Raw genomic sequence first — 13,793 nt, forward strand, 5'->3', positions numbered from 1 at the left:
AGTGAGAGTACGGCACACCGTGATGAAGAGTGGCCCCCGCTTGCCACAACTAGAGCAAGCCCTCGCACAGAAACCAAGACCCAACACAGCCATAAATAAATAAATTAATTTAAAAAATATATATATATATACAAAAGGGGAAAGACTAGTGTAATGAATTCTTATGTACCCTTCTCCTTGCTTCAAGACTATCAAGAAAAAGCCAAGGATCTTTCACTTTTTTTTGGCTTTAGTAGTTTTAAAAGACGTCACTTCATTAATTTTATCTAACACTCAATACACATTACAAATCCCTAATTGTCCCCAAAATGTTATTTTACTATTGATTTACTGTCCCACTTTAACTGATGATTGATTGAGGTGCAGAGTCACCTCATTATAACAAGAGACACTTCTATCACCAGGAAATTCCAAGGGATTTAGGAGCTCTGTGCCAGGAACCAGGGACAGAGACAATATATATATTTTCTGATTTTTCCAAATGGTGGATAGGGTTGGTATAGTGAGCTAATTTGCTTATCCCCTTTCTCAAATAGAAAACTTTAAGTGCTTCACTATTAATTATGATATTCCTTTAAAAAAAAAAGTTAAAATACCCTTTATCTGATTCAGAACCTTTTCCTTTATGCCTAGTTTGCAAAGAGCTTTTTTTAACCATAAACTGATTTGTCTACATCTTCGAGATTATAATATGATTTTCCTCCTTTATTTTGTTAATAAGATAAATTAAAAATTCTTCTTTAATAAACTTTTGTTTGTTTGGGTTTTTCAAGAAGCCAATGCCAAGAAGGGATTAGACATATAAGGTATTGGTTGGGAGAAATGACTGTAAAGGATCAATGGGGGAGACCATGATGGAGGTCTGGCACTGTGAAAGGAGAGGGCAGACAGAGGAGGACTGGGCAGGAAGAGTCTCAACAGAGACCACAGCAGAGTGCTAAGAAGGTTCTGGTCAGGCTGATGGGAAGAGCTTGTGCATAGTCACCCGTTAGAAGTATTTTGCGCCTGGCATCCTTGCTTTACTTAGTCACTGGCTGAGAGCCACTGGGGGAGCATGACTTCAATTGTGAACACAGTGGTAGATCGAGAGGGGTGCAAGCCGGGGGTGTCAGTCAACTATACTCCCCGTATCAGGAGATCTGAATGGTTCTCACCTGCTCCATCTGCAATTATGAAAAGACATGTGCAGTAAACTCAAACTGAGAAAGGAATAACTATTTAGAATTCAGAACCTGCACGTATGTAGGCCTGAGTCACATCACTAGGTAAGGCACTCAGATTTGCTGAGGTAATAGTTAAGGGAAATTTAGAATGAATAGTGGAGGAGGGAGAGAGTGTGTACCAGTTGCAGCCCCGAAGACTAACTGCAGTAAGGGAATAGCTCACCAATCTTTCTGTAAACTTCCGGTGAGCTCATGGAGGCGCTGATCCCCAAACCTGTGTGAAGCATCAGATCTGTGTGGTGCAAGGGCAGACTGTGGTGGCCATCAAAATGCACCATCTTCCCTCAGACCTCTCACAAGTGTAAATGCACTAGAAGAAAATGTGGGAGGATTAAAAATAACAAAACCCAGAGTAGGGAAGATCTACGGAAGACATATAACCTAGAAGCCATAAAATAAAAGACTGATGAATTCAAGTGTATAAAACAAATTCTGCATGGAAAAAAGGTTCATACAAAGTCAAAAGACAAACAAAAAAAAAGGAACGCATATCACAAAGGCCTGAATTCTTTAATATATATATATAAAGAACTCCTAAATCAATAAGAAAAACACCAATAGTATCAGTCTTGATGGACAGTGACAAAAGCTCCAAAATTTCTGGCTTAAGCCAGAAAAGTTTATTTCTCATGTGTGTTTTCTGTCCATCGTGGGTCAGTGGGGCTCTTTCCTGTGATTTCCTCATTGCAGGACTTATGCTGATGAGCAGCTATCTCCTGGTGTACTCTTGGTAATTGTGCAGAGGGAAAGAGACTCTGCCCTGGTGTTGCCCTGGCAATTTAATATGGGCCTGAAAGTGATACTTATCAATGCCTCTCACAAATCATTGGCTGGAACCAGTCCCATGTTCCCACCTAAACCCAAGGAACCAGGCTGTGCCATAACTGGTGTCCCTGGAAGGAGGGGAGAGCCCGGCACTGGTGAGCAGCACTAAGTGGTCATTATCACTCTAGATAGTCTATGAATTATTTGGTTTCTCAATTGAAGGTCTTGTCAAAGAAAGGCGATGGCATATTTCATTACATTCCACATGCTGGTTATTAAAGAAGTAAAAAATTCCTCTCTTTCCAAAATTGGTAGTGACATCTTTCTGATCAACAGAGTGAATCTGGGGATCTGTGAGGTAGATAAGCCCTTTTCCATTACCAGTCACCCAACCTAAAAGAGAAATACATATGTCTGAGAATTAAATCCTCTATAAATGTCAGTAAAGTGTTTCTCAAAAAAAAAAAGTATAATATATACAAGACACTTTAAAAACCTGGTCATCCTCTGGTTTATGACAAATAAATTTGTTAAGGGACTTGGCGTTGCATATTCCAATTATTGCTTTAAGAAGAATAATTAAATATTGGGTAATTAAATTTGTCAAATATGACATACCAGACCCAAGAATTAGAGAGCAATAATATGCACTTAGTATAATTATTAAATCACAATATTTTCATGATTCAGAAGTTTCTTTAATGCTTCACTCATTAGTTCATACATTCCTCTGTTCATTAACAAATACTTATTGAGTGTACACACTGTATAAAACACTGTTTTGGGTGCTGGAGATACAGCAGTGAACAAGTTAGTAAAAAATCTCTGTACTCATTTGTGTAACATTCTTGTGAAGGGGGACAGATTAATAAATAATATAAGTAAGTAAAATATGTAATATAACAGAGTGATGATAAATGCTATGGAAGGGGGATAGAAAAGATCTTGGAGGATGGTCATAGAATCTTTACTAGAAATAATTATAATAAAACTCATTTATCATTTAAATGAAGATAGAATAATGGCCAATAATTCTGATAAATAAAATACCAAACTGAAACAAAATTTAAATGTTAATGCAGATTTTAAAGGAAGTTAGATTCAAGTACACACAGCTTTCTGTTCCATAATGATTCCAGTTATGAAACCCAGTATCACACCTGTAATAAAGGTAAAGAGCTAGAGGAAAGAAAGTGTGGAAAGACTGTGACACATTACAACATGCAGTCATAAGAAACCTACATCACTCAAATCCACTTGAGTGAAATTTTAAAAAAAGCTGTTACAGATTTGCTCTAGAATGAAGCCCAAGAGAAGGTGAGCCAGATCTTCTCACTGATTATTTGACACCTTAGACACTTGTAGAAAGCTTTAAACATTTTTTCTAGGCATCATTTGCTACATACAGCAAAATTGATTAATTTAATTCCAAATAGTAGCCTATGCACTGAACAATCTATTTATTAAATAATGATTAGTAGAACTAGTTACAAAACCTCACATTTACATATAAATAATACTAAAAATAAAAAAATAATTCCCAGTTTCACATACCTTGTAAATCGACCACAACATCTCTATGATTGGAAAACTCATAAGAAAAGTGGCCGTAAGCCAAGCCATATTCTGTGGCTTTGTATTCTGTTTTCACCACTTTCGTGTTATTTGACAATTTTACAAATTCTCCCAGTATGTAAGGTTCCACACTGACACATCCTTTTATTGTCTTGCCCTCTAAAATCTGAAAAGTAGAAATGGGAGACAGTATAACAATGGTGAAGGCCGTGGTCTTTGAGGACAGAAGATCTCAATTTGAACCCAGGCTTTGCCACTCAGGAGCACTATTACTTCTCTAGATTTTGGTTTCCTTATTTGTAAAGTGGGTGTAATAATAGCTATAGGACCATTAAAAGGATTATATGAGACCATGCATGTAAAGTGCTTAACATGTATGTGGCATATAATAGAACCTAAAATTTTTATTATTCTTTTATTAAAAAGTACAAATAAAGATTAGTCCATGAAGTGACCTATGCTAGGGGGCTGGCTTGCCAGGGCATGTAGCTAGATCATGCACTGTGACTCTGGGTTGGAATATCAGCTCAAGCATTTTTGTGCAATGTGATCTATTTTGTAGACTGTAGAACTATTTTGTTTCAAAGGTTAGAGTTAATGTTTGTTTGTTAAATGCCCAGCATAGTGCTTCACATAAAGAAATTGTAAAATAGATAATAGCTATTATTAAATAAGTAATAAAATATGGGTCTAAAAATATCTCTGGCCAAAGTAAAAAAAAAAATTCTTTAGGGTGTAAATATGCTAAGACCCAGCACCTGTGGGGAAGCAGGGTATTCTTAATCCAAAGAAGAGAAATGTCAGTGGGGATGGGTGCCTTTGCATATTTAAACAGATATCATAGTGAAGAGGGATTGGTCTCAACGGTCCCAGAGGGAAGAGCTACAATCCAGGTAGAAATTAGAAGATGACCGATCTGGGCCAATTTCCTAACAACTGGAATTATTTAAAGTAAAAAAAACGATAATTATTTTTTTCTTACTGAAGGTGTTTAAGCTATGGCTTAGTTATCACTTGATTGCAAGGGGTGGGGGTCAATGAGTATGAAACAGGATTTATGCATCATGTTGAGGGAATAATTTGTATTAGATATGACCTTTAGGGTCCCTTCTCTCTCTCTAAAAGTACAAAGACAACACAAAGGAAAAGTATACTAAAAATGCTAACTCGACCATGACGGACCAGGTACCAGGATCAACAGATCTTCAAATGTGACTTGAAGGATCCAAATGATGCATCAGGGTACAGAGGGTCATATTTCTTACATATCTTACAAGTAGTTGAAGCAGATGAAGTAGATGAAGGAAGCTGGTAACTGAGTTTATTGAATTTTACCAGAATGATGGTGGAGGTAGATGAATGGTAGGTTGGCAATAGAAATCTAACCTAATATATATTTACAGTCCTGCTTAATCAAACTCTTGATTTCTTTAATCTTACCAGTAATACTGAGGATGGTATGTAGAATATCTGTGTGTGAATATTTTGTTCATAAAGTCTCTTGTTAAATTCTGTCACATAGTGCTGTGCAGTCATCTGCCTCTCCACATCGATGAAGTGGTGCCAGAGCCCCTTCTGCTCCTTATATTCTTTCCCAACATATCTGTGAATGGAAAAAACCACACGAAGAAATGCAAAGTGATCCTACTATAGAGTAAGAAAGAAGAGGTCAAGAGAGACATGCAAAAAAGCTTGAAAGATGTTACTCTTTCTCCGCCTTAGATTGTTAATGTTATCTTATCTCATGACTCAAATAATTTTGTAAGAGCCACCTGAACAGTGGAACATAATTCATACTAGCTGACTGATGGTTAAGTCTATGTGTCAACCTGATTTGTCCATAGGGTGCCCAAGTATTTGGTCAAACATTATTCTGGGTGTTTCTGTGAGGGTGTTTTTGGATGAGTTTAACATTTAAATCAATAGACTGAGTAAAGTAGGTTGCCCTCCCTAATGTGCGTGGGCCTCATCCAGTTGAAGGGACAAATGGAACAAAAGGCTGACCTTCTTTCAAGTAACAGAGAATTCTTGCCTGACTGCTTCTGAGCTGGGATACTGATCTTTTCCTGCTTTGGGACTTGAACTGAAACATCATCTCCTCTTGGGTCTCAAGCCTGCTGGCCTTTGGACTGGAACTACATATCATCAGCTCTCCTGGATCTCCAGCTTGCCAATTACAGATGCTGAGACTTGCTAGCCTCCATAATTATGGGAGTCAATTCCTAAAAATAAATCTTTATGTATATATATATATATATATATATATATATGTATATATACACACAGACACACACACACATATATACATTACTGGTTTTGTGTTTCTGGAGAATCCTAATACAATGACCCCAGATGATACTGATTTTAAAGAGAAAGTGTCCACTTAGTGTAGCAGTTCACCAGACTTCTTTGGTAAGTCAAGGGAGCCAGCATGGGTACTGGAAAGTGCATGGACTCTGGAAGCAGATCTTTCACTCCCTGCAGCATGACCTTATATTAGGTCAACTAATCAATCTGAAGGTTTCCTCTACCCTTTCCTTTTATAATTACTTCATCTGTACAAATACTTGTTTTCCATCATCACCTATTATGTGCACAACACTTTTTATCCTACTTGGGATTCATTGTGATTCCTGTATTTGAAGATTAGTATATTTTGGCAGTTCTGGAAAATTGTCAGAAATCATCTATTAAAGTAGTAATTCTTTTCTATTTGCTCTGTTATCTTTTTCTGGTCAGATGTATGTTAGACCCTTTCACTCCATCTTCCCTGTCTCTTCTTCTCTCTTTTATTTCCCATCTCAGATCCTCCTATCATGTATCCTGGTATATTAGTTGCTTAGGACTGCTGTAACAAAGTGCCACAACGTGGGTGGCTTAAACAACAGAAACTGATTTTTCTCACAGTTCTAGGGTCTGTAAGTCTAAGATCAAGGTGTCAACAGAGCCATGCTCCCTCTGAAGGCATTAGGGAAGGATCTTTTCCAGGCCTCTCTCCTGGCTTCTGATAGTTCCTGCTTGGTGGCAGTGTAACTACAATTTTCACATCATTCTCCCTGTGTGTGTCTGTCTCCAAATTTCCTCTTTTTATAAGGATACCAGTCATAGTGGATGATGGGCCTATCCTACTCCAGTATGAACTCATCTTAACTAATTACATCTGCAATGACTCCATTTCCAAATAAGATCACAGTCTGAGGTACTTGGCGTTATAAAGTCAACTTGAATCTGGGGTTGGAGGGACACAATTATACCCGTTACACCTGGCTTCACCACTTTGACGTGTGAATTGGTGCAGGTTTCTTAACATCTCTGTGTCTCAGTTCCCTCATCTGTAAGATGGGGATACTAATACAGTAGTAACTACCTCATAGGGTTTTTTGAAGATTAATTAAATTAGTATATCAATGACTTAAAACAGGGCTTGGGAAGTAGTAAGAAATGTACATGTTTACTATTATTAGTATTATCATCAACAACCTTTTCAAGAAATGTATTTCTACTATTTAAGAGTCACCCAATTTCTCTCTTTTTTTCTCTTCCTATTTATTTCTTACATTTTTTGGATTTGGCTAAAGATCAAGGTCTACATTAAAAGTCTTGCCTATAGGTCCTTTAAAATACACACATGGTATAAAATTAGGCCTTAAACCCAATGAGTACCACCTGTGATCACTAATTTTCAGGTGAGATTTTGCTTAAAGTTGTCGTCAAGAACTAAGGCCAAACAAAAAACTTTCCAGGTTATTTGCCTCAGTGGGAGTGGCATTTCTTTAAAAAACCTATTTTTGAGCATGTAGCCATTCCTGTGTCCCTGCTTTATATCGGTGGTCTCTATGGATGGACCTAGAGACTGTCATATGGAATAAAGGAAGTCAGAAAGAGAAAAACAAATATCGTATATTAATGCATATATGTGGAATCTAAAAATATTGGTATAGACGTTCTTATTTACAAAGCAGAAATAGAGACACAGATGCAGAGAACAAACAAATGGATAGCAAGGGGGGGCGGTGGGATGAATTGGGAGATTGGGATTGACATATATACACTATTGATACTATGTATAAAATAGACAACTAATAAGAACCTACTGTACAGCACAGAGAACTCTACTCAGTGCCCCGTAGTGACCTAAATGAGAAGGAAATCCAAAAAAGAGGGGATATATGTATACGTATAGTTGATTCACTTTGCTGTACAGTAGAAACTAACACAATATTGTAAAGGAACTATACTCCAACTGGGGGGAAAAATATATATATATATATCCGTGGTCTCTAAACTCATCCCCTTCCATGTGTAACTTCTGTCACTAGCTGCTCTCTCATCCCTCCCCTGCCCAAAACTTCTATGGAGGGTGTCTTAAGGATTCAGTATTCACTTATATCCCTGGATATGCTTCAACCCTGGCCTTAGAGGATTTTTCTGCCTTTTTTTGCAGACTCGTCCATTTACTTAGAAATATGGCTTGCATAGTTTAGCCTTTCTTGCCACCATTTTTAGTGACAGTGTTTAAGACTCTGTGGCCTGTCATATAGCCAGGAACACTATTTTTCTTATCTGCACAATGGGCTTTAATGTTCCCTAATGGGTTTGAAATCATGTATATAAAACATCCAGCCCAATGGCTGACATAATGTGGGTCCTCCATATATGATAATGAGGAGGAGGAAAAAGGAGCTGAATTCTGAAAACATACATTTTAGCCATTTTTTCAGCCCTTTCAAAGTCTCATAAACAATTACTTAACAGAAGGGAAAAATTGGCCCTTTTTACATTAGTGATATAGGTGCTTTTAAGCAATACCTCCCCAGAGTTTCTTCTTGATGAAGATGATGTACCCAAAATGCATTCCTTTGTCTGCCTTTCTTCTTCACATTCAGGTAGTCCCCCAAATACACAACAGTTTCCTGGGCTGTCCACAGTTCAGATTTCTTGGAATATTTTAACAAAAGAGCATCTTGAAAAAAAGATAAGATGAATATTGATCTTATTTTTCAAAAAGATCTTACAATTCATGGATAAAATTGAAGTAACACAGGTCCCAGTCCAGCTCATTTGAAATATTCAACTTTTTAATATATTTTCTCAAACTTTATCCTCTTCTATGACTATTACTAAAAAGTTAGTGAAGTACGATAAAAAGGTAAAGCTTGAGAAATTACAGTGAAGAATATCCTTTGGTTCACAAAATCTCTTGTTTGTGATGGAAACATATTAAGGTCAGAGCTTCTGTATGAAAGTAATGGAAAATAAAAGGGCTTTTTTTTTTTTTTTTGCGGTACGCAGGCCTCTCACTGTTGTGGCCTCTTCCGTTGCGGAGCACAGGCTCCGGATGCGCAGGCCCAGCGGCCATGGCTCACGGGCCCAGCTGCTCCGTGGCATGTGGGATCCTCCCGGACCAGGGCACGAACCCGTGTCCCCTGCATTGGCAGGTGGACCCTCAACCACTGCGCCACCAGGGAAGCCCAAAAGGGCTTTTTAAACAGCAAAACCCCAGAGACCATCTTGGAACAAGCGATATGTGTGTGCATCTTCTTCTAATTATCTGGGGACCTCAAATAATAGAGGCTGCTACCTATGCCAGATCACGCAGATAGAAATAAATTGAATAATTCTACCCCAAAGGTTCCTGGCAACACCAGGAATCCTAGATTGCATATGAAAGTGCACCCTAGCTTTCTCTTACATATTTTGTTTACGTTGGGAAAGTCCAGGAACTACTGAGAAAATATAGCTATTGTACAAAGACGCAAACTCAATTGAAAAAGGAAAAGATAAGAGGAAAAAGTAAGGGTTGTTTCCACCTTAAAGAAAGGAAGACCAATGCTAGCAAGAAAACATCTCTTTAAGGGGGAAGACCAACATGAACCCTAATGAAGAAATGCAACATTTTGGATCCAAGTTAAAGTGAAGTGAACAAAGACTTCCAGTGTCTAGGTTGTGATAAAAGGTAAATGAACAGGAGACTCGGGAGAGAAAATACTTAAAGTGAGATAAACCCACAGGTCTGGGATCGGTAAGGGAGATGATGGGGTTGGGGGAGATGGTGATCGCGGTTGGGTGACTCAATCAGAGAAGCTGGGGAAGGAAATGGAAGGCGAGCTGCTTGCACACACACATAGAAAGGGCAGTGAACTGAGGGAAGAAGCAAGGGGAGAATGCATAACTTGTTCAGTTTTTTCAACTTTGGGCCTTGCTTCCTCCAATGTGTTTTTTCACCTATAAATTGGCACACAGACAAAACAATAAGGCAGCTACCTAACTCTCAGAAATGTGATTTTGAAACTGCAGAATCTCACAGTAAGCAGGGAAACCCTATTATTAGAAAATTTTGCTTCTTTTGGCAACAACCTGATCTGTCTTTTAGTCTGACTTCAAGGTGGCAGGCAAAACACTGAAATATTTTGAAACAGAAGTTCTTTACATTGGCTTTACACAAAGTCACTGGGGAGCTCTTAAAAAATAAGGATGCCTGGATCACATCACAGACCCATTAGACTGGAATCTCTGGGGTGAGGCACTGGAAGTTTAAAAAAGCTAAAAAGCCTCTTGGGAGATTCTCAGGACTTCCCTGGTGGCGCAGTGGTTAAGAATCCGGCTGCCAGTGCAGGGGACACGGGTTCGAGCCATGGTCTGGGAAGATCCCACATGCTGCAGAGCAACTAAGCCCGCGACAACTACTGAAGTCCGCACCTCTACAGCCCATGCTCCACAACAAGAGAAGCCACCACAATGAGAAGCCTGTGCACCGCAACGAAGAGTAGCCCTCGCTCGCCGCAACTAGAGAAAGCCCGCATGCAGCAATGAAGACCCAAAGCAGCCTTAAAAAAAAAAAAAAAAAAAAAAAAGCCTTTTGGGAGGAGATTCTCATGCGATACCAGTGTTGAGAACTACTACTTTAATATCCAGTGCTCAGCAATCTACGTAGTTTGTTTCCTCTGAAATTCATTTTACAATATATATTTTTTTCTCATTCAAATAATTCTTCAGTACCTTGGAGGGCATTACAATGTGAACCTCTGGGCTAAGAGAAGAACCTTCTTTTGTCTTTGTCCCAGCTTCTCCACCACTTCTAAGCTGTTGTGGACATGCTGATGGCTGGGTGGCCCCAGCTGAGGCTTCCTGCTAGGGGAAGAGACCTTGCGCTGTTCCTTAAGCAGGAAGCAGTTGCTAATTGTACCTGATCAATCCATTGACTGGCAAGAAACCACTTAGGACAGATGTGAAAATCTCTGCCCACTAGAAGGATGATGTGTAACTAGGTCAAACCCCATCTCCCTAGGATTTGAATGGGAAAAATCGGGAAAAATCAGCTGGTTGGTAATGAGAATCAGTGGAGGAGACAAATGCTGAGTGTATATGGCATCCAGAGCTGTTTAAGCCCTGACTGATGACTGCTCCTGAGTCCTGTAAGATTCTCCCTTACTGCCTTGTGTGTCCTTATAGCACGGAAGAAGGTCCCTGAACTACACATTTCTCTATATATTCACAAAGCATAACTGGGGTCGATATCTTTCATGAGCTTTAAGTGATCTACATAACAAGAGCTTCAGAGGGCCCCGAACATGCAGAGATGCTTCCTGAAAGGCTGTACTTACTATGTGCTCCATGGAGTTGCCTGGACTTAAAAACTCCTGTATTCTCCAGTCTCTGGAACAGCCAATCATGCCTCACCCCTGCCAAGAGTTTTTCAAAGTCATCAGGCTGCAGGGTGCGAGCCTTAAGGATCTTTTGTGTTGTCATTCCTGGCAATGAAACAAAAGAACTTCCACTGGAATTCAGAAAGGACCATGGGTTTTCTCCCTCAGAAGAACCACTGGAAATTGCAGGTGATTCCAACCACCATGCCAAGGACGAGCTGGAGCTCTGGCTGCAGTTTAGCACGTTTCCAGGTTCATTTGCTTCCTCTGTGGTAGTGCAGTCCTCGCTGAGGACAGGGATGGAAGTGTTACCACTTACAGAGGAATTGGAGATCTGGGCTCCCTGACCACGCAGCTGCCTCAGAGCACATGGTCTGTGAGAGCCATGTGTGCTTGTGGCGTGAACATCTGTGCTGCCCAGCAGTTGGCTCTCCTCATCGACCGTGGAGGCATCAGGGTCAATGTCCTGCTCTTTGACTGAGCCACCACTTTTCCCTGAGTCAGGATTTTGAACAAGCCAATGAGGAGTGAAAGTGCCACATGCTATCATGGAACTTTTGCCCAGAGGCTCGTCCACAACTATGTGGAAGTCTACGGGCCTATCTTCTGCTCTCTCTGCTGTTTCTTCTTCTGCGTCAACCCAGCAGGGGCTATCTTTAAATGTGGGACCTGTGTCTCCTTTGATTTCTTCTCTCTTCTCTTCTTCATGACTGTCTTTGGCATCACAGTTGATTTCTGGAAACTTATCAATTATTTCAAAGGTTTCTTCTTCTTGGATCGAAGGATATGTGGCCATGTTCTTGGGCCAACCAGAATCAGAAGACCAAGAAGCAGAACCAAATGAGGGTCTGGAATGAGCAGAAGTATCTCTGGACCCCACATTTCCGGCTTCCCACATACCTTCTGGAGCTCCTTTTAACAGCCCTGCACCTGAGGCCAACAAAGTGCCTGTTGTGTTATGAGGAGGAAAAGTTGTCAAGGGCATGGGCTTGGGTAGTTGACTTTGAGAAGACTCTAAACTGTCATCCCTGGACACCTGGAGAGAGAGACCATGAAGCTCTGAAGACAGTGGATGTACAGCTCTGCTCCCCCCATCGATCTCCAGTTCTTCTGCCAGGGCAGTGGAACACTGAGTGTCCACATGATGCTCTTCCTTGCTAGGCTCTCTTCTGGCTGACATATCACCAACATGGTAATTCACTTCCTCCCAGCTTGTAGAAGAACTACACCCTGATAACTTGCTCCAAGAACTGGAGCTCTGGCTGTCGCTCAGAGACTTGTTCAAAACAGCTCCCCCACCACTGCTATGGTCTGTTGACTCAGCCTCAGTCTCCACATCTTCATCCACGGAGACTCGAAATGCATCAGAACTGGCCAAGTTTCTCCTTCCTACCCTCCTGAGTTTCTCCCAACCATTCCTAGCCATTTGGGAGGCAGATATTACCATGCCTTTTTCAAAACGTGGTTTGTCCTCAGTAGTACTCACAGTATCTATGTTTTTTGTTTCTGTTTTTAGATCAGTGATACAGACTCCTGTTTTTGTACCTTCCTGTTTATTTTTGTTGTTTCCACAAGTGCTTTCAAATATTTCGCACACTGAAGTGTGGTGCTGTGAATAGGTTTCAATAATTTTTTGGAAATCCACTTGCCCATGCAAGATGGGTTTCTCCAACCCACACTTGAAACCCTCTGGAACATAAGACTTATCATCTAAATTTGAGAAGCTTTGAACTTGTAACTGTCCCTTCACCCTGGTGATAAGAGACATGACTTCCTGAGAGACAGCTTCTCTCTCCTGACTTCTGGAGGAAGTACTGAAAGTATACAGCTTTCCCATAGCTTCACTACAGAGCTGACTTGCTGTGTGGACCGTCTCCATCTCCCCATAGAGCCTCTGGTGCACCGTGGTGAGACCGAAAGCAGCTTTGAGAAAACTATGGAGCTCCTGTTTTCCAGTAACTGGTTCATCACATTTCTTGGTAAGGAGGCCAATTTCAAACGCCTCTTTGGCTTCACACAGATATGAATTTTTCATTCCTGGAGGACAGTCATTAGAACTACTATATGACAACAGGCATGTGCCACGTATATTCTGAGGAAAATACCAAATACAAAATCAGACACTGAATTGGAAACTGGAGGTGAATCAGGGAAAACTTTTCATCCCTGGAGGACAGTCATTAGAAATATTATAAAAAAATAAACATGTGTCATGGAAAAATACAGAAACTACCAGCTACCATCCTACCGTAGCCCTGATACTTTTTGATCAAAGACAAATTTGTTACTGTTGCTATTGTTAGTTTTAGCAAACAGAGTCTATATGTGGAAGGTGGACATAATAATTTTGCTATATACAAACACATCATTTGTTTAATAATAGTCAAAACAATAGATTAGTGGCTTCCAAACCCCTCTGTGCATTTGAATCACCCGGGCAGTATTTCATAATGAAAGGTTTCTGGGTACAAACCCCAGAGATTTACATTTAGTGGATTTAGGGTAGAGCCCAAGAATATGTATTTGGAAAGGGCTTTTAGGTGATTCTGACATGCTTGGGAACCATTGTTCTAGAGCAGATAAC

General features: G+C 40.0%; 1 protein-coding gene across 25 annotated transcripts in view; it reads right to left on the bottom strand.

Moving 5' to 3' along the window:
- The window catches only part of ALPK1 (alpha kinase 1), a 163,105-nt gene that overhangs the window by 17,439 nt on the left and 131,873 nt on the right, over nucleotides 1–13,793 (bottom strand). For 20 of the 25 annotated variants that reach the window (XM_067735291.1, XM_067735292.1, XM_067735284.1 and 17 more), the window contains 5 exons: nucleotides 11,168–13,301; nucleotides 8,373–8,526; nucleotides 5,004–5,166; nucleotides 3,543–3,729; nucleotides 1,715–2,381 (listed from right to left, as the gene is read on the bottom strand). In XM_067735291.1, coding sequence (XP_067591392.1) covers nucleotides 2,182–2,381; nucleotides 3,543–3,729; nucleotides 5,004–5,166; nucleotides 8,373–8,526; nucleotides 11,168–13,301 — 2,838 coding nt within the window. In that variant the 3' untranslated portion in view covers nucleotides 1,715–2,181. Of the gene's footprint in view, nucleotides 1–1,386; nucleotides 1,534–1,714; nucleotides 2,382–3,542; nucleotides 3,730–5,003; nucleotides 5,167–8,372; nucleotides 8,527–11,167; nucleotides 13,302–13,793 lie in introns of those variants that run through there. The other 5 variants (XR_010942893.1, XM_067735289.1, XM_067735294.1 and 2 more) reach the window with 3 other exon arrangements.

The sequence above is a fragment of the Pseudorca crassidens genome, chromosome 4 (assembly GCF_039906515.1).
Source record: "Pseudorca crassidens isolate mPseCra1 chromosome 4, mPseCra1.hap1, whole genome shotgun sequence".
Classification (NCBI taxonomy): Eukaryota; Metazoa; Chordata; class Mammalia; order Artiodactyla; family Delphinidae; genus Pseudorca; species Pseudorca crassidens.